Source organism: Etheostoma spectabile, chromosome 2, assembly GCF_008692095.1.
Source record: "Etheostoma spectabile isolate EspeVRDwgs_2016 chromosome 2, UIUC_Espe_1.0, whole genome shotgun sequence".
Taxonomy (NCBI): domain Eukaryota; kingdom Metazoa; phylum Chordata; class Actinopteri; order Perciformes; family Percidae; genus Etheostoma; species Etheostoma spectabile.
The window spans coordinates 13,746,199-13,766,044 of record NC_045734.1 but is presented as its reverse complement, the minus strand read 5'-3'; the positions used below and the strand labels follow the sequence as shown (position 1 = coordinate 13,766,044).

The 19,846-nt window shown below is 41.2% G+C and overlaps 1 protein-coding gene across 2 annotated transcripts in view; it reads left to right on the top strand.

Moving 5' to 3' along the window:
* Positions 1–8,833, top strand: part of si:dkey-117m1.4 (serine/arginine repetitive matrix protein 1) — a 20,892-nt gene extending 12,059 nt beyond the window's left edge. For both annotated transcript variants that reach the window (XM_032531278.1, XM_032531288.1), the window contains exons 4-9: positions 504–870; positions 1,766–1,840; positions 2,938–4,061; positions 4,536–5,365; positions 5,580–5,813; positions 6,999–8,833. In XM_032531278.1, the coding sequence (XP_032387169.1) occupies positions 504–870; positions 1,766–1,840; positions 2,938–4,061; positions 4,536–5,365; positions 5,580–5,813; positions 6,999–7,252 (2,884 nt within the window). In that variant the 3' untranslated portion in view covers positions 7,253–8,833. The remainder of the gene's footprint in view (positions 1–503; positions 871–1,765; positions 1,841–2,937; positions 4,062–4,535; positions 5,366–5,579; positions 5,814–6,998) is intronic.
* Positions 8,834–19,846: the final 11,013 nt, after the last annotated feature.

Sequence of the window (19,846 nt, the reverse complement as noted above, 5' to 3'; positions counted from 1 at the left end):
AAATGTGTGATTAATTGCGAGTTAACTATGACATTAATGCAATTAAATATCGTTATAAAATCGTGATCTCAATTCCCCCTGTTCACAATTTAATTTTTGAATAATTTTGATTTTAATTTAAAAAATCAAAATTGCTCCCAAGCGCTGCAATGCTCTCACTTCTCTTCACTGAAGCCTCCATGTTTACAGGCTTGTGTTGTCCTATTGTCCTACAATATCCTATAGGTGCCAAATCAGATCTATGTTTGGTACTACCAATTTGTTTTGTTTTGTCATGGTCCATGTGTGCAATAAACATTACAGTTCGTGAGAAAAAAATCGTGGCAGAGAATCGCAATATCAATTCTAAGACAAAAAATGATTCATATTTTTCCCGCAGGCCTAATGTCTGTCCAACAAGAACAGAGCATTAGAACATTATAGAAATAGACCAACAACACATAGTATTGTTTGATGACGGTAGTAAATTTAACTTTCAACCCCCCACCTCCTTTACTTCCCAGCGGCCCATCAGTGCAGGCTCATGACAAAGTCTCCACCGTATCCAAGACCAGCTCCTGCTCAGCCTCTACCCCTGCTCTAGCTTCTGCCCCTTCCTGCCAAACCCCAACACCACTCCCTGCTCCTGCCCCAGCCACGACGACTTCAACTCAGGCCCCGTCTCTGACCCCAGCGTCCACAGCTCCGGCTGCCCCGACGGCTTCTGCTCCAGCCCCAACAGCCAGCTCATTCCCCCCCTCCCCTAACTGCCGCATCCGTGAGGTCCACTGTGGCAGCCAGGTGCGGCTGGTTGTTATCGCCATCCGAGACATTACCAAGGGGGAGGAGATCACTGTGGACTACAGCCTGACAGAGTGGGGAGAGAACTTGGTCAGTACCTTTTTGAAGACATATTCATATACTACACACACATGCTTCTGGTGAGGCCATTAATCCCCTTATTCAACCCCCCCCGCCGCTATTCCCCCCCGCCGCTATTTTATTATTATATTGTCATGTTATACTATTATGATGAGATTAAATCTAAACTTTTTAAATTCATAATCCAAAACCTGCAACGTCAGCAGGTAATTATCTCACTCTTCCTTTTTCTTCATCTCTCCGTCCTTGACTACTTGGTACACACACACACGCACACATACACACACAAACACACATACACACTCTCACACACACACACACACACACACACTCGCACACACACACTCGCACACACACACGGGCAAAAGGCATGGGGTTGCCATGGTGATGGTTGAGCTCCAGTTCTCTCCCTACCTATAGTGCTTTAGCAACAGTAACCATGACATCTGTTTCTTTAATGGATCTCATTAGCTTGGATCAATTTACTCAACTAAATAAATATACCAGAATCCATTTAAGGAAATAAAATTGACAAAATTGACAAATTGACAAATTGGTAACTGGGACAGCGGTTGCTTACAGTCCCTTCAAAGCCATATTTGGGTGAGATAAAGTAAAAAAAAGTTCAAAAGGTTTCTATTATTGGCTGATTGATATGTTCTGTACCTAGAATTGCAGCCTGATTGATGTGTATTGCTCATGAGAAGTTGACAGTGTGAGTCTTTTCACTTGTTTTTGTTTGGCTTGTTAGTAGGAGATTTGGAGTCCTAATCAACCTTTGTGCTTATGACCAACTGTGGAGGGGAGTCCTCCTGCTCTGAGTGACAGCTGAGGCTGATTGTGATGGCAAACATTAATGAGCCGTGTGCTGGTTGTTCTAATCTAACTGCTTTGTTTCCCACAGGGTTTTCGTGGTACTGTGTCTCCAGCGCAACACGAGTGTAGCTCTGACACCGAGAATAACAGCAATATCAAAAAGGTATGGGAAAACACCCCCTTTTCCCTTAAACTGACATAAATAACAATTTTATTATTTTAAGAAATTACTATTCAATCTAAGCATTTACCAGGTTGCTAGAAACATGACTCCAAATGAATGATATTGTTGTGGTTTCTGCTCCCCCAGAAATCTAATTTATTTAATGTATCCACAAAAATTATGAAACAGTTAGTTTCTTTGGAAACTTTGTGATCTTCACTAGAATCTAAAATCTGTGATTGTCGCTTTGTCAAAAACAGTGGTATTAAAGAGGTTGTGGAACATTTTGGAAATGTTATTGGCTAACATTTATGCAGTAAAAAAACAACTTTTATTGAAATTGTACACCTCTGTAAAATACAACCAGAATATTAGTGAGCAAATGGAAATGCAGTTGTGATACGCTGCTGTGCTTGCAGGATGCCACCTGTCTGTATTGGTGGACAGCACTGATGTGATGTTGGACTCAACTTAATCCTTATCGTCAGGTCTTCCTCCCCCTGCTCTGGATAATTGTTTTATTTTGTGTATTAATGATACTATACATCCTCAAGTTAAACTCGTTAAAGTCAAACAGCATAAGTAATGTAACCTGTTGCTTAATGTCATTGTGCCGTCTGCTGTGTGTCCTGTCAAACCCTAAATAGTCTGGTTCACCTGTGTGCAGATGTTTAACTTTTGCTTATTACTTTGAAATTTAAAGACTCCTCTGACTGTGCATCTGATTAGACTGGTAGAGGTTTAACACATCCGTGCAGTAATGTCAGTACCAACATGCAAACTGCACTGCAATCTGTAACATGATGGTGACATCTATGGGAACGGTTGTGACTTGGTGGGTAGTGAGATTACAGTGGTTAAGCAGATTCAGGGACTACTACTCTTTAGGATTTTTTCTTCCCAGATATTGAGCTTGAAGGTCTTAAAATACTTTTTTACATACTTGTTGCAAATGCTTTGCTAAAATAAACATTGAATCCATGAAAACAAAGAAAGGAAATGCAGGTTTGAAAAAGTTTAAAAAAGCAGAAAATGTCTCTCGATAACAGGTGACATGTTCTTTTTCCCCCCACCCTGTCCCTGTCTGTCACTTCCAGGAGGATGAGACTCAATCTCTGACAGCCCAGCAGCAGCAGGAGTACGTCACCCCCTCTTGGTCCCTCTCCCCCTCCTCCTCCCCCATCTCCCACTCTGACGCCAGTGACTCAGAAGCTGGAGATGAAGACAATGCTAGCCCCCGCGGGCGGGCACAACGCCGACGCAAGAAACGGCGTAGCACTCCTTCAAAGAAGAAGAACCCCCATCGGACTCCACCTGGACGGCCGCTGCCGGTCTCCCCCACCAGCATTCCTCATCCCAACCGAGCGCTTCCTTCATCCCACCCTCCAGCGCAGTCCTCCTCTCCCTGCTCGTCCTCCTCCTCTTCAGCTAAGCCGGTGTTCAAAGCTCCGGCTCCGCTGGGTTCCAACACCAAAGGCAATGTCAACATAAAGGTGCCCAAAGGAGGAGTGTCCATAGACGCCATGCGTCAAACCTGTGAGCACTGTGGACGCCACTTCCGCTCCCTGGGTCGCCACTTGGATAAGCACCATGCCCACCAACCAGAAGTGTGCTCCACCCTGGTGGAGCGCTACACACAGATGCCCCGTCTGCATGCGCAGAACACAAACCCTACCACAGCTCACACACACACTCCACGGCACTCAAAGTCATCACCAACAGCGGGACAGAGCCGCAGTTCAGATGTTCCACAGGTTGGCATTCAGGACCTCTCCATGCCTCCGCCTACTCTCACAGCAGCTAACCAATCCCCTGCCTCTTCTGGAAGAAACTCCAGCCCACCTGTGCTGACTCCTCCACGAGGACAGAACGCAATGCCGGTGTCTGTCCTAAAGAGAAGCCCGCCCCCTGTGGCTGTGACACAGTCCAGGATGGCAGTAATGGATCTAAAGACAGAAAGACAGGAGGAGGAGGGAGAGGACGAGGAGAACGAAGATGAAGACGATGTGGAGGTCGTGGAGGTAAAGATGCCCAAAGAGGAGGAGGATGTTGAGGTGGTGTGCCCTCAGCAATTCAGCAGCAGGTTGGCCAAAGAGACGGAGCCACCAAAAGAAGAGGAGGATGAGGAGGACGAGGAAGAAGAGGAAGAGGAGGATGAGAATGGAGTGATGGAGGTGGAAGATGAAAGTGGGACAGAGGATAAGGAAAAGGACTTGCTAAGGTAACTTGAGATCTTGTGAGCACATTTGAAATTAGGGCTACAATTAACGACTATTTTATTGTTGATTAATCAATTCAATCAAATAATTTTGTCTATAAAAATGTTTTGTCCAAACAATATATTTTGTTGCTTTTGTCCAACCAACAAAGATATTTAGTTTACTAATGAGTATGAAATGCTTGAACCAGTGACTGTTAAATTTTTAAAATGCGCAAAAGACCAAGCAACGGGAACCAAGCAATCTGCACAGCCCTAAACAAACAACTAATTTTGCAACTATGCCCACACGTCATCTCAAAGTTCAGCCCTAATAGCTGCTGAACTCTGTTGTAACGCAATAGCTGGTACATAAAGAAATTGATACAGTTAGATTGTAGGGTAACAAACTGCCATCAACTTACTGTAAGTTAATTGCTACTAATACTATTAGAATAAATAAATGAACTAATTGCTAATCATCTCTCTTTTTTTCAGTGGTTTGGGGCGTCACCACTTGCTGCCCCTCCTCTCGTCCTTGTCCTCTCTGGTGCTGTACCTCCGTCGGCTGCAGCATTCTGCCTTCCTGTCCCTGTCTCGGCAGCTACAGTCAGCCGAGGCCTGGCGCCTTCTCTGCCACTCCAGCCTGGCTCTCCTCATCCTGTACAACCGACGACGTGAGTGTGAGGTCTCCAAGCTGTCCATCAGCGAATATCACGCTCGCATCACTCCCCAGTGCCCCGTTCCTGTCCCACCTGGTGCCCCTCCAGCGCTCACTCCACTGGAGGCCTCGCTGTCCCCCTTTGAGCGCCTGGTGCTTCCTCACCTCCCTAGAGTAGGGGTCCAGGGTAAACGTGGAAGAGTCCAGCCCCTCATCCTCCCCCCTCACTGCGAGCCCTGCCTGGAGCTCCTCCTGCAGACACGGCAGGACGTGGGAGTTGACCCCACAAACCCGTATGTCTTCGCCAGGCCATACCACTCCCCCGCTACTCCACTGCGTGGTACTGACCTCCTGCGTAGCCTGGCTCGCTCAAGCGGTACCCGCAATCCCCGTGCCCTGACCCAGACCAGGGTTCGCCGGCAGGTAGCTATACTTACCCAGCTGCTGCTACTAGGAGAAGGAGAGGAGCCCGGGCAGCCTGGAGGTAGTGCTGTGGAGAGGCTGGAGCACTTCCTGGAGAGGGAATACCATGTGACACAGAACTGTGCCGGAATTGGCCAAGACCCAGGCCTGATGGGCAGAGTGGGCAGAGTGGTGCTTTGTGGAGAGAGAGATGGAGTGCTGTTCAGAGGAATGAGCCTGAACCACATCTGCCTGGAGCTGGATGGTAAGATGTCTGAATGAATGAGTGGGCCTGGTGTCTTTCTCTTCTGTCCTAGACCACCTGTATCATTCTTCTCTTTATGGTTTCAAACATCCCCTAGCTGGAAAAGCATTGTTTGTCTGAGAATAGGAGGTGTTTGGACATGGTGAGTAGTAACAGATTGGGCTAATGCGTTTTGCTCTTTCTTTTCTCTACTGTTTGGTCTACTTTTTTCCAGTTATGTCAGGAAACTCTGCAGACTCATACTCAGAGGGAGAGTCTGAAGGGGAGCAGGTGAAGGAGAAGCCTGAGGCGCCCCCCCCTGCTCCTGCTCTGGTTCCAACACCTACCCTGCTTTATGTCCGGAAGGGCAAGAACAACGGGCGGGTGGGACGACCCAAGAAGCTCAAGAACTCCCAGCAGCCCCCTCCACCTCCTCCACTTTCACCCACAAACCGCAGGAGAAGCTCAGGTCAGGTTTTGAGTTTCAAGTATAAGTGTAGTTTTAACAAAACAGAGGAAGATAAATAAATAAAAGTGTGCAGGTAAAATTAAAAATAGAAAACTGCACAAAATGAAGCAAGATAGAAACAATGAAAAACAAACAAACAAACATAATAATAAGTTATAATGTGGAAAAAATTGCAATAAAGCAAAGAGAAAGGTAAGATGTGTGTGTGTGTGTGTGTCCATCCATCCAAGGAGAAAGAGGAGAAACAACATTCACAACATTGGGCAGTTAAAGCTGTTTGCTTTATCAGGCTCTTAGTCAGTATTCAAAGGTAAAGCACAAAGTGTACTGGGACATGTTTATCCCAGCAGGCAAAGTTCACTTGTCAAATAGCAAGAAATGCTCTCTGCTGAGAACACAGAAACAAAATAATGTATACAATTTCCAAATTCCCAAAGTTCTCCCTGTTCCATCACACTACCTGTTGGGTGATGTGGACTGACTTGCAAATGTAACTGCCATGAGTTTGATATCATGGAACATAAAAATTATTAATAATAAATAAAGACATCTATGATATACATTGACTTCCATTTCAAATCTGCTGGTTACGTTTTTGATTAGTTGAATAGTCTATATATTATCAGAGAATATTGACATGACAAAGAATGTTACAAATGAAAATCATTAATCAATTAATTTTCCTTAGATTAACAGATCGATTAATTGACTAATCATTCCAGTTCAAATCTGTGTTCAAGTCTTTGTAGTTGATTGAAAATGGCCTAGATCTAGTTAGAAGTGGCCTTGATCTTCATCAATCACTTACAACGTGTTGTAATGGTGTAATTTACATGACTTTTGAAAAAATTTCCACCAATCGTTCTAATATAGATATAACTGTATAGACAGTCAGCTTTCTGACTTGAGGGCTGAAACCATAAACCATGTATGGAACATTTTCTGAATTTAAACTCTTGACAACAATTTTGTTCGACAACTAGCAAGACATTTTTTTTTCTCTGTTACAATTTAAAAGAACAAGAAAGCAATGAACAGTTTTCTTTTTTTTTAAAACAGTGGCGTACATATCTAGTGTGTGTGGTGGGGATGGGGGTAAGGGGGGGTGTCTATTGGAGGTTTCACTACACTAATGAGAGAAGCTGTTAAAACTCAACATCTCCCTTCATCTCTCCTGTCCTGTAGGGAAGCGAGGCGTCCTGAAGCGTCCCTGGTCAGAGGCGGAGCGGGCAGCAGTCGAGGAGCACTTGACCCAAAACATCACTGAGCTTCGAGTACCCGCAAAGGCGGACTGTGAGCGCTGCCTGCAGCAGTGCCCCCTGCTGGTCAGCAACCACCGCGACTGGCGAGCCATCAAGTTCTACTGTCACAATCGCATTCAGCTGCTGAAGAAAAACCAGCGGCGTGAAAGTGATCCGCTGCCCCTCGCTGTCTGCTGAAGGAAGGGGCTCGAGGGCGGGGGGGGGGGATGTCTGGTGGGGTGCAGCTAGTCAGAGCAGATTCTCAAATGGCCCCGCATTGCCTGATGACAGGACGGTCCTAAATTTCATTCTCCCGGTAGCTGGGTTTTGTTTTTGACATTGCTTCCAATTTGACACCTGATGGCATTTTTATTTCAAGCCTACAAGAACAGAAATCTGAATTAAAGTTTTTGCTGCTCTACTTTAAGGTCTTAAAATATGACACTCTTCATGGTGTTCCTGGTTTGAGGGTTCGTCAAAAGCTGTGCACTTGGACAGGTGCTGTTTGAGACTTGCCTTGGGGAACTACAGAGACCATTACACTGGTGGCAGCCTGTGTTGTGTTGTATATGGACTTTTTTCCCCCCTCTCTTTTCAAATCAGATACACTAAACTGAAATGTAAACAAGGGAGGCAGTCTTTCCCTACAGTGTTATATGAACGTCGTGAAATAGCATTAGTGTTTTATGCACTTGGAGACGTTAATAGGACAAATGGCCTACGCTTGGGCCACATTTTTCTCAATAGCGGCTTTATGATTAGAGTAAGCCTAACTACTACAAATCTAGGAGGATAACTAGATCTTTCCTCATCCAAGCTAGTTCTTCTTTTCATACAGCTGACTGTGCAATTCCGACAATGGTTTCATTATATTTGGACCATCATTTACATGTAAGGTACTAGGTGATTAATGACTTTTGCAGTTCTTATGAAGTTTTTTTATTTTATGTTTTATTTTTGAGTGGAATACAATATTACGATGTATGGAGATGATAATCTGACAAACTCCAGAGTGTGGGTTTCATGGGAGAGATAATTAAATGGCCTCAGAATGTTGTGAAGTTACTTTCGGATACCTAAGATTTTCAGTTAAACCACAAAGTCCAGAAACGCGTAAACTGTTCGGAAACCCGTATATCAACATGTACAATTTTTCCTCCTGTTCCCGTTTGCTGTTGTTTGTTGTTGTTTTTCTGCCTGTTGCACATTTGTTATTGAAAGCAGTAGAAAAGGTGCTTTAGGCCAATAAGCTGGATATCACTTTATATGTGGAAAGGAGATTTCCCTTGGTTGTGTTTAAAGTTTCTTAAAAAGGGGGCATTTATCAGAGAAGTGATTGTTCTGTCTCCACGTTTGTCATGTTTGTCTTTTTCAATGGCTAGAGCTCCGTCTGTCCTTTTTCCAGCCACACTACACGCAGCTCAACCAGATTTTTGCTATCTCTTCGTGTTGCTGAAAATCTGCGTCCATCAGACTAAAACCTCCATGAAACCTCAAGACAGATACTTGAAGTTATTTAAACCTTTTGCAGAATATTTGTTCTTTCTTGCTCTAGCCTTGCCAGTTACATTGTACATAACAAATGTATTATCATTATGCTAACTGGTTGTTTGTTCTAGGCCATATGTAGCTTTTCCATTTCTGAGTTATTGCTATCTGTAAATAAGCCTGTTTGTAAATACTCCTCAGAGAAACAAAGAAAAAACACAATGAATGACATGCCTTGGTTATTGTGTTATGTTTTTTCTTTTTTATAAGTCTTATAAAAATGTAAAGCTCTATGTTTTGTCATGTGGTTATTTATTTCAATGCCCTATTTCACAAAAAAATAAAACTATTCTCTCTGTTGAAAACATTGTAGTGTTCAGGATTTATGTTACTGGAACATTCGTTGGAAATAATGGCCAGAAATGAAGTCTTACAGCTTTGTGTCCTACATGCAGTGCACTGTTACAGACACTAGATGGAGGTGCTGGTTTATGAACTATAAGAGGCTGATATGTACCCACTATAGGAAGGACTTTGTGGCTGCAAACCAAACTGCGTGAGCCTGCAGTTGTACTTTAAAAAAGAGGTTAAATTTAAAGTAGCTACAAGGATCTTTTAATTGTTTCTGTAACTGTTTCCATTTTCCATCTGATGATCATACCTGTAACAGCAAACCAGACTAACTTTGAAAAGACCACTATTTTTTTACATAGTTTTTGTAAATGCCTTTTCACGGGTCCGATTTTTTTCCCCCCACAAAGTCACCAAATGATTTACATTAGGCAGAGCAGCTCTACAGTCACACATTCTGAGGGGTCACGGATTTCAGTGTAACACTGGAAAAGCCTTTGTTAATGAGTATCTAGTAGCACTAAATAGCCTAATTGTTTTTAATTTTATTTAAGAAGTTATCTATTGTAGTTACGGCTGACAATGGGGCCGGGCCATGACAGAATAAGGAAATTAAACCAAGAACAACTAAAAGCTAAAATGGAAAGTGAAAGACAACAGTAGGGGGGAAGTTAGTTGAATGTTTAATGTTTGACATTCGTCATTTTTTGCGGATGTTACCTTTACGAAGTCTGTGTCCCCCAGTTTCAGGGTAAGTTGGAGAACTTATTAATGCGGTCATTTCAGAGTTTTAGTTAACCCAAAATCACCAAAAATGACAAGGCCGATCAAAGCACTGAATATCTGTCCAACACGCTTGTCACTACAGACGTAGCTAGAGACCTTTGTAAATTTGAGCCAATTTATTTTAATCTTCAATAACGTTTTTGTTTTTTAACATAGAAATCTCAAACAATGTCACATGTGAGTAAGTAGAAAGAAACTTTTAAAAATAGTAAAACAAACAGCAAATAATGGTTCATGCACCTTTCAAGATTGTAATTTACTAGGTTTCTTATTTATAAATTGACATCAAATCAACTCTAATATATTTCAGACATCCTCTTTCATAATTTTTTTCTTTCATCATTATTTTCTGCAATGCCATGAGGACCTAATATTATCCAACTGTTTTTGATAAAGTTAAGGTGGCTAGAGGGAGATACTGTAGCTACTGTATATCACCTGACATACACACTTTTACCATGGGGCCTTGTGCACTTCGCATATTCTCCTTTTGTTCATGTCAGGAAGTCCAAACACATGATAATACAAACAGCATATAGCTGTGTGGGTCTCTGTTTGTGTGGTATGTATCTACCTGGTTTGACCTTTTGATAGACCTTGCAACCCAGTGCATCTCTTTACTTCTTACCTGATGTATGCTGGGAATGGCTCCAGGACCCATGAACCTGGGCAAAGTAAACCGGCAAAGTAAACTGGTAAAGTAAATGGATGAAAATGCCTCGACATTGGTAGAGCAGTTGCCTGCCAATTAGAAGGTTGGTGGTTCAATCCCTGGCCCTGCAGTCCCATTTCAAAGTGTCCTTGGGGAGACACTGAGTCTGGAGGGTAAATGTTTGTGTTTATGTGATGAACAGGTGGCACCTTGTACGACAGCCTTGGCCAGTTATGCAAATGGTTCCTGTACCATGCAAAAGCGCTTTGAGTAGTTGTAAAGACTAGAAAAGCACTATATAAGAACTTTACATTTACATTGAGTATAGATGACCAGGTGTAATTAGGCGGTGATTAGTTGCTGATTGCCTGTTGGCAACAGTGATAACTTCTGAGGCAGTGTACCACTAAAGTAATTATGTTGAAAACATTACTTGCATAATATGTTGAAAAAAAGCCATTACGAAGTCATAGTATGGTATTTTATAAAAAGTCAAAGTATAATATGTTGAAAAAAGTGGTTAAAAAAGTCATACTATAGCATGTCGAAAAAAGTCTTGGATTAGCATGTTGAAAAAAGTGACTCAAAAGTCAAAGTGTGGTATGTCTCAAAAAGTCATAACATTGAATGTCTCAAAAAGCGATATAAAGTCATGGTATAGCATGTTGAAAAATTAATTTAACAAAGTCATAGTATAGCATGTCTCAAAAACAGGGATTAAAAATACTCAGTTAGTTAGTTAGTCAGGAAATCCATTAAATATTCAAAGTGTAGTATGTCAAAAAGAAATCATAAAGATGTCAAAAAAGATGTCCACCATGATTTGGTATCAAACTTGATTACTTACTGGTTGCAAATTTGCAGCAGTGATAACCTCTGAGCCAGTGTGCCCCTGAAGTATTTATGTTGAAAACGTTAGTAACAAAGTATGTCGAAAATAGCCATTACGTAGTCATAGTATGGTATGTCAAAAAAAGTCAAGTACAGTATGTTGAAAAAAGTCATAACATTGTATGTCTCAAAAAGTGATACAGATTCATAGTATAGTATGCTGAAAAAGTGATACAAAAGTCATAGTATAGCATGTCTCAAAAACTGTGATAAAAAACTCATGGTATAGTTTGTCAGGAAAGCCGTTCAAAGTTCAAAGTGTAGCATGTCGAAAAAGGTTGTAAGCGAAAATTTCATTTAGTAAATCATGGCCTGAATTCCCAGACGACAGGTTTCAGGGGGTGTTTGGCTGCTGTGAGAAACCCAAAGTCACACCAAGGATTTTATCAATTTAATTAAAAATTGATGAGATAAAAACATTAATACTTGTACAACGTCTCAGACTACAGTGGAAACTACAGAGAACAGTGTTTTTTTCAGGCCATCTCATACTGGCACTGCTTTCCCACTTAAGCTGTGTATAAACAGGACTTCCTGTCCAAGGTGACGAAAATGTTCCATATTTATCTCAATTCTCAATCCACACTTGATCATGTCACATTCATGTTCACATTCGAATTAAGCAGTAAATCAAAGTTTCAGATTCTAAAAGATTCTAAGTACCTAAAAATTCACATCCTAAGCTTCCGAAGCCATGTCGAACTGAACCTGTAGGGAGGCTCAAGCCCCCCTAAATTTCATCTTAGCTCCCCTAAAAATTTTAATAAAAAAATCTAATTACGTTCAAAAAAACAAACATTTTAGTGCTTCAAGTAAGAGTTTGCAAACTTGTCTGTTATTGACAGGACAAACAGTTACAGATTCAAAGGGCTTGAAACAGGTTTAATATCCTGTGCTGTTGCCAGTGCTTTGCACCTGTAACCCAGTCAAGGAAAGTTGTATTTTTTAGTTATTTATGGTTTACACCTCATTATCATTTCATTTGATTTGGGTACCATAAAGGGACTTTTTATAGTTTTTTCACATGTTCAGTGTTTTGTATTTATCCTCTGTTATAATAAAAAATACATATGTTCATAGTTATTCGGTGAAATTACTGATTCAAGGCACTGTGTCCGTGTAACATTCTCATTAGACATGCCCGGGTCACGACTCTGAGACTCACTTTTTGGAGGAGTGATGCTTTCAGCGCAGTGTCTAATGTTTTTTCATATACATTAAATTAAATCTTGCACACTTAATTAATTTCCCAATTTAGAAAGGACCCACAGCATTTAGATTTTGCATCATTGTACACACACAGTGATATTTATAAGGTGTATGATTTTTATACTTCTTAGATACCTTTTGAACTTACAAACAACATTCCACATTTAGCTTCTACACAATGAACAAGCATCAACACAACATAGAACTTACGTGTTAAAAGACAGCAGGATCTCAGCAGTGGTGGAAGAAGCACTGAGAGGACTACTCTATGTTTTAGTGGTCTTTCATGATTTTAGGTTGTAGAAAGTCCTCTTTACAAATATGTTATATGTACGGAGGATTTGCAAAAAAAAAGTAGCTTGGTGGTACATAAGTGGACGGTGAGTGAATATTATTTTGTGAAACTACTATTTCTGAGGTCAAGAATTAACTTTTTCGTGCTTTATCTGTATCAGCTTTACATGCTTTACCGCGCTACACGTGAGGGTGCAGGTAGCAGCGCCTCCTCCAAATGTGGGGACACAATTGTACAATTTAGTGCTTGTCAGGTTTGCACACAGCCAAGGAAATGGACTCCAAAAGCACGACTCACAGGCAGAGTTAAAGTTCAAGGAGTTTATTTGAACAAGGTGGACAGGTAATCACACACAACGGGAAAGAAGCCGAAGATCATAATAAAGGGACCTGGACCGAGACAAGATAAGAAGGTAAACAAAAATAAACACACGAAGCAACCTTAAGACCTTAAGAGCAGAAGTTAGATATGACAGTGCATTCTTGACTTCCTGCATTTATGTTCTTTTGTTATTCTGTTCTGACTCCTTGTCCAGGAGGTATGGCATCTCACATTTGCAATTTTTACCCCAGATAGCTTTGACTAGGGAAAAGAGGCAAATAGTTGAACAACAAAGCATTAACTCCAAAGACCTCTAATGACTTTCCTTTCTACTAGCATTTAACCAGCTTTCTGGGGACAGGCAAATAAACCCATGATGCAGCCATTGCTCTCTTATCCCCCTCAGGACCCTCTTTGTCTTTATCTTACTCTGAAATTTGCATTCTCAAAACAAACTTCATTCTACCTCTTGCTTAATCAACTAACAGCCAATTATGTTGCTTGCGGTACATTGTGTTTCACTTCTTTTCATGGTGAAAGGTGTCCCTCTTTGATAGAAATCTATTCCCCGGTCCATTTGTTGACTGGAGAAAATGCCTTGAAGCTACCAATGCAATAATTATTATTCCTGCTTGCCTTTTCCTTTTACAAAAATATGTAAGTGCTAGAATAACCTCATTAAATCGCAGCTGAAATAAATTGACGTGTTTTCGTTATAAAATTCAATTGCAAATTCAAACCAACCTTTTCTGAAAGGGCAGCAGTTACTTAATTATTAACTGATAAACACCTTCAACAAATCCTGTGGTCGGGGAGCACCGGAGAGATTTGTTTTGCCTTCAGGGCAGAAGTTGATGCTCATTTCAGGGCTAACCAGCTTCACTTTACACGCAAAGTTTTTATTAATGGACAAACTGAAACTTAAACTGTACATTTATTACCACTTGACAACTTTACTGCTAAGAGCAGAGTGAAAATATTTTTCTTAATTTGCATGCAATCTTCAGATAAATGCATGAATATAAAATCATGCCGGTTCGGATTTAAGGAATAGTGTGGCATTTTGTGAAATAATTATTGGCGTTCTTGCAGAGAGTTCACTGAGAAGATTGAAAGCGAGTCTGGCTATTTCCAGACCAAGCTCAATCTTTAAAGATTGAGCGTTAGTCTGCGGAGTATGCTCCGTATTTGCTACTGCACAAGATCAACGGGCATAGTTCAAATGACTCCGTACGCAATTGGATAATCCTTCAACCAATCAGATCAACGATTTGGGTGACGTAGCAGCAACAGTTGCATTAACGGGTTGCTGCGCTTCGGGCCGCCATTTTAAATGTAAATAAAAAGCTGCTTGGTTGCTTCTCTATTGTTATTGTGTTAAACCCACCAAAAGCGCGGCCGGTGGATAAGCCAGTTTGTGATTGGTTCCCATGGATTTGTACCTGAAGAAGGATAGATGAATGGACAGGTTTCCAACCTGAGCTGCAGGGCGAAATCCAATTTTCGGCAGATCTGGCTGGGTTTACCTATTCTATACCACTCTATATTTGTGTCTTAAATGCAAAGAAATATGTAATTATCTAACACACAGGTTAGTGATATTGTTAAGTGGTGTGGGATCAGCGGGGTTGTTGTCTTCACCTTTATTGCCATCATTGCAGTCAGATTCTCCTGGTTAGGAAGTGTTAGTTATGAGGTGCCACATTATCTGCAGAGGTCTCCACTGACTAAAATTTTTCATCTGGTTAAAATACATGGTTTCACTAGAAAGGACCACACCATCAACCAGATACGTTTGAATGATTTAGTAAAAACAATGATTGGAATCCGAGGCATGAAGTTGCCGATATGTAAGACAGGAATTTTCTTGTAGGTATCGGCTGACTTGACGTTGACTGCATTGTGGGGAGGCTTCGGTAGAGAATCCGCTGTAGCACTCGGGCCAAATGGACCCCCTTAGGACCTAAAGAAGAGGAGAAAAAATAAGAACAGAAAGAGGGTGGGAGGGAGAGGTGCAGAAAGAGATAGCATATGAGAGGAGAAGGTTAGGTGGTATTTATCATAGACAGTATAAGAAATGGAAACAGCAACAACATAGACTTTGACGGAGACCAGTGAAGTCAATTAGAAGCACTTTTTTGGTGATGGCTGAGCGTTACTGTGCAGTCTCCAACGGAATTTGACGACGCAGATGTGACATGAGCAACCTGCTGTAAATTTGTAAGTCTTCTGGTAGCTGTGCCAAGAGAAATCTCAATCATTCCCCATCTTGCAGAGACGGAGAGCATGAGTAGGAGCGGTCCATGAGCAAGGGGCAGGATCAACTTTTGGTAAGTATTCTGATTAGTTATTTTGTCATTTTGCATAGTATTAATTTTAAAATATAATGCCAGTACACCATATTAGGTTAATCTATAATATTAAGAAGTCATGTAAAATAATATTCAAAAAATGTTGATATGAATCTATATGTAAGGAGATAACATAGGCACAGGCTAATGATTGCTAAATAAAATGCTAGTTAACATTAGTAATTAAACTTGACTGTATGCCTCCACGTCCCCCGATTGCCTGCAAGCTGCTCCTGACTATACGGTAATTTCTCTACTGTGCGACAGAAAGTTGTGTGGTCATGACACAATGGTTAGCTTTTTTTTTCAAAAACGTCTGCTACGGGGCCATAACGTGAGAAACTAGGTAATGGAGCCTTTTACACATGGTTGTGTTTTCTTAGAAATAAACAATGGACAAATAGAGTCTTTAAATACTTCAGATGTAAAGTTATGTGCTGTCAAAGTGACGCCAAAATGAATGGCAGTCATTAGAATTTTCTGAACTCATTACTACACATAAACACAATCCCAGGTTTCTGTTTAAGACTGTGGATCAGCTGGTAAACCCAACCCCTCCTTGTGCCTCAGCTGGAAGTAATGATGACTGTGATTTGTTTTTATCTCATTTTATCAATAAGGTGGTGTCAATCAGAGCCTCGATTACCCCCGCGGCTTATTACTCAGAGGTTCCTCACCAGCAACAAGACAGCTTTAACCAGTTTTATCCCATCGACTTGTCTGAGCTTTTAAAAACAGTATCACAAATGAGAGTGTCCTCCAGCCCACTTGATGTAATACCTTCAAAATTTTTACTGAAAGTGATAGATTCTGTTGGGCCCCATTTGATCAAAATTTTTAACTGCTCCCTATCTACTGGTTGTGTCCCTGATTATTTTAAAACGGCTTGCGTGAACCCACTTTTAAAGAAACCTGGGTTAGATCCCTCCCTCCCACATAATTTTAGACCAATTTCAAAACTGCCTTTCATTGCAAAGATTTTAGAAAGAACTGTGTCCAAACAGCTGCTCACTGTACTGGAAAATAACAAAATATTTGAAAGATTTCAGTCTGGTTTTAGGAAGTACCATAGCACCGAGACTGCCCTGCTTAAAGTCACCAATGACCTTTTAATGTCTGCTGATGAAGGCAGTGCGTCGGTCCTGTACTTTGGACCCAGTGTTGCTTTTGACACCATTGATACAGCATCATGTTAGACAGACTGAGGCACTGGGTGGGGATCTTGGTACGCTCTAGAATGGTTTTCATCATACATGACAAATAGGAAGTTTTGCGTGTCTGTAAATAACATGTCTCCTCGTTCAGTCCAGTTAAATATGGTGTGCCTCAGGGGTCGGTCTTAGGACCCATTTTTGTTTCTTGGATCTGCTTCCCCTTGGACATATTATCCATAAACATGGCTTTCTTTCATATTTATGCTGATGACCAGAGATGGGAAGTAACGAAGTACAAGTACTTCGTTACTGTACTCAAGTAGATTTTTCTGATATTTTTACTTTACTTTACTATTTATTTTGTGTGCAACTTTTACTTCTACTCCTTACATTTTAACACAAATATCGGTATTTCTACTCCTTACATTTTAAAAATGGCTGTTACTCGTTTTGTACAAGAGGTTATGTCGGAAAATAGCGCGGACACGCGCCACACACCGCGAGCGGGGTGCGCGCTACATGGAGAAAAAAGTGAGAGAAATGAAAAGGGGACAAGCTGTCCAGAGGATACCAGCTGAGATTGTGTGTGAGAGTCTTTGAGAACTGTAAGTCGTATAACTCATGTTGTCAGTTCACTTAAGCCTGTTGTTGGTCTATAGTTCTTCACATTTAAAGTAAGTTAGCTAGTGGTTCTGTGTGTCTTACCTGTTAGTAGGTTCTGGTGGTTCTTCACCTGTTAGCTAGTTGGTGTTGTCTTCACCTGTTGTAGTGGTTTGGTGTGTCTTCACCTGTTAGCTAGTGGTTCTGGTGTGTTCTTACCTGTTAGCTAGTGGTTCTGGTGTGTTCTCACCTGTTAGCTAGTGGTTCGGTGTGTTCTTCACCTGTTAGCTAGTGGGTCTGGTGGTGGTCTTCACTGTTAGCTAGTGGTTCTGGTGTGTTCTCACCTGTTAGTAGTGGTTCTGGTAGTTCTTCACCTGTTAGTAGTGGTTTGGTGTGTGGTCTTCACCTGTTAGTGTGGTTCTGGTGTGTTCTTCACCTGTTAGCTAGGGTTCTGGTGTGTTCTTCACGTTAGCTAGTGGTTCTGGTGTGTTCTTCACTGTTAGCTAGGGTTCTGGTGTGTCTCACTGTTAGCTAGTGGTTCTGGTGTGGTCTCACCTGTTAGCTAGTGGTTCTGGTGTGTTCTTCAACTGTTAGCTAGTGGTTCTGGTGTGTCTTCACCTGTTAGCTGTGGTTCGGTGGGTCTCACTGTTAGCTAGTGGTTCTGGTGTGGTCTACCTGTTAGCTAGTGTTCTGGGTGTTTTCACCTGTTAGCTGGGTTGCACGTTGATATTAATCAACAGTTTCACCAGCTTTATTCGCATGAGTTGTTTTTTTTGACCGAACTTCAGATAATGTAATTCAATTGACAAGTGGATGGAAAACTTAGTAGACGAAGGTGTATCCTCTGTTTAACAGACACACCTGGGTGAAGTTGGAAACCAGAATCAGCTTTAATCCAATCCTCATAGTCCTCAACTTTCACATAATTCACGGAGTTATCCTTATATTGTTTACGTCATCAATACCATATTCAATCTAAATGGATGGGAATATATCTACTGTACGTTGCATTTGACGCACGACTAAGACAACTCAACAGATTCGGCATTCTGCATTAATTCACAGCAAATCATTGAGGCTTGATGGTGTTAACGTTAGCACATAGTAGTATGGATGGTGTTAACGTTAGCACATAGTAGTATGAGGGCGACATGATTGAAAATGAAGAAAACACCAAGACATTCCCATCATCCTCCGCCTTATCTGAGAGACATGTTTGAGACAGTAGGCATCAAGAAGGACTCCTGGCCAATGTGCTGGGGAACTTCTTCATTAATGTGTGTTTAGTCATTCATATTTTAATCCTTTATTTTATTTCCAGAAGCCATATTTGAGCACACACCTACATGTAGATTCATTTTTATGTTAGGGGGAAAGATTAAAAATAGAAACTGGATCTGTGAATTCTCACAGAATCACAACTGAATTCATATCTTGCCAAAAGTCAGAATTTTATTAACTGGAGTCCCAGTCTCTGTCATACTAATCATATATGTGATGTTTTAGGTATTGGCAGACATCCATTTAAATGTAGTCATTGCCATATAAGACGTGTCCTCCATGTCCACTGAAGTTCCTCAGCGTCTCCTAGTAACATTTGTGTGCTCCAGGTAGCTTCGCAAGGGTACTTTTACTTTTATACTTTAAGTAAATTTCCAAGCCTGTACTTGTTACTTTTACTTGAGTAAAGAAGTTTAATCAGTACTCACTTTTACCGGAGTATTTTTTAACACAAGTATCTGTACTTCTACTAAGTACGGAAAGTGAGTACTTTTGCCATCTCTGCTGATGACACACAAATATACTTACCTGGCGATCCTCAGACCCGGAATGCTGGTTCACTAACAACTGCCTTGGTGAAGTTAAAAAAAGGATGTACATAATTTCCTCCAGCTGAACTCAGACAAAACAGAAATCCTCGTCATCGGGTCTCAGCAAATGGCAAAGCAAATATGCCATCTGCCGGGTCGCTAGGAAACTACATTAAGCGTGGCAAAGAACCTCGGGTGTTGGTTTGATAGTCAATTAAATTTTGAGCAGCACATCACAAACTTGTTCAATCATGTTTTATCAACTTAGAATATAGCTAAAATTCGACTATGTTAACTTTTAAAGACACCGAGACCCTTTTACACGCCTTCATCTCATCACGCCTGGATTATTGCAAATGCCTTTTCACCTGTTTAACTCAAAAATCTATTGATCGACTCCAGACTGTCCAGAACTCAGCTGCCAGGCTTTTAACCAGAACAAAGAAAAATGATCACATTACTCCTGTTTTAGCTTTGCACTGGCTCCCAGTATGTTTTAGAATGACTTTAAAATTCTATTGATCACTTTTAAAGCTCTTCTGGCCTTTCGCCTTGTTATATCTCTGACCTTTTAGTACCATATAACAGCACGCACCTTGGATCGGGCAGAGGTCTGCTATCTGTTCCAGAGTCTCGAATGAAAAACTAAAGGGGACAGAGCGTTTGCTGTCAGGGCCCCGAGGCTCTGGAACAGCCTGCCGAGGAAATCAGGCAGGAGTTCAGTGAACTCTTTTAAGTCGCTTCTTAAAACATACTTTTATAGGAGAGCCTTTCCCAATCTTATTTGACTTTATTTTTACCCCTCTTATTTTCATTGTATTTTAGAAATTTTATATTTAACTGTATTTCAGTCTTTTAATGTTCTTATGCTTTTGTATTTGTG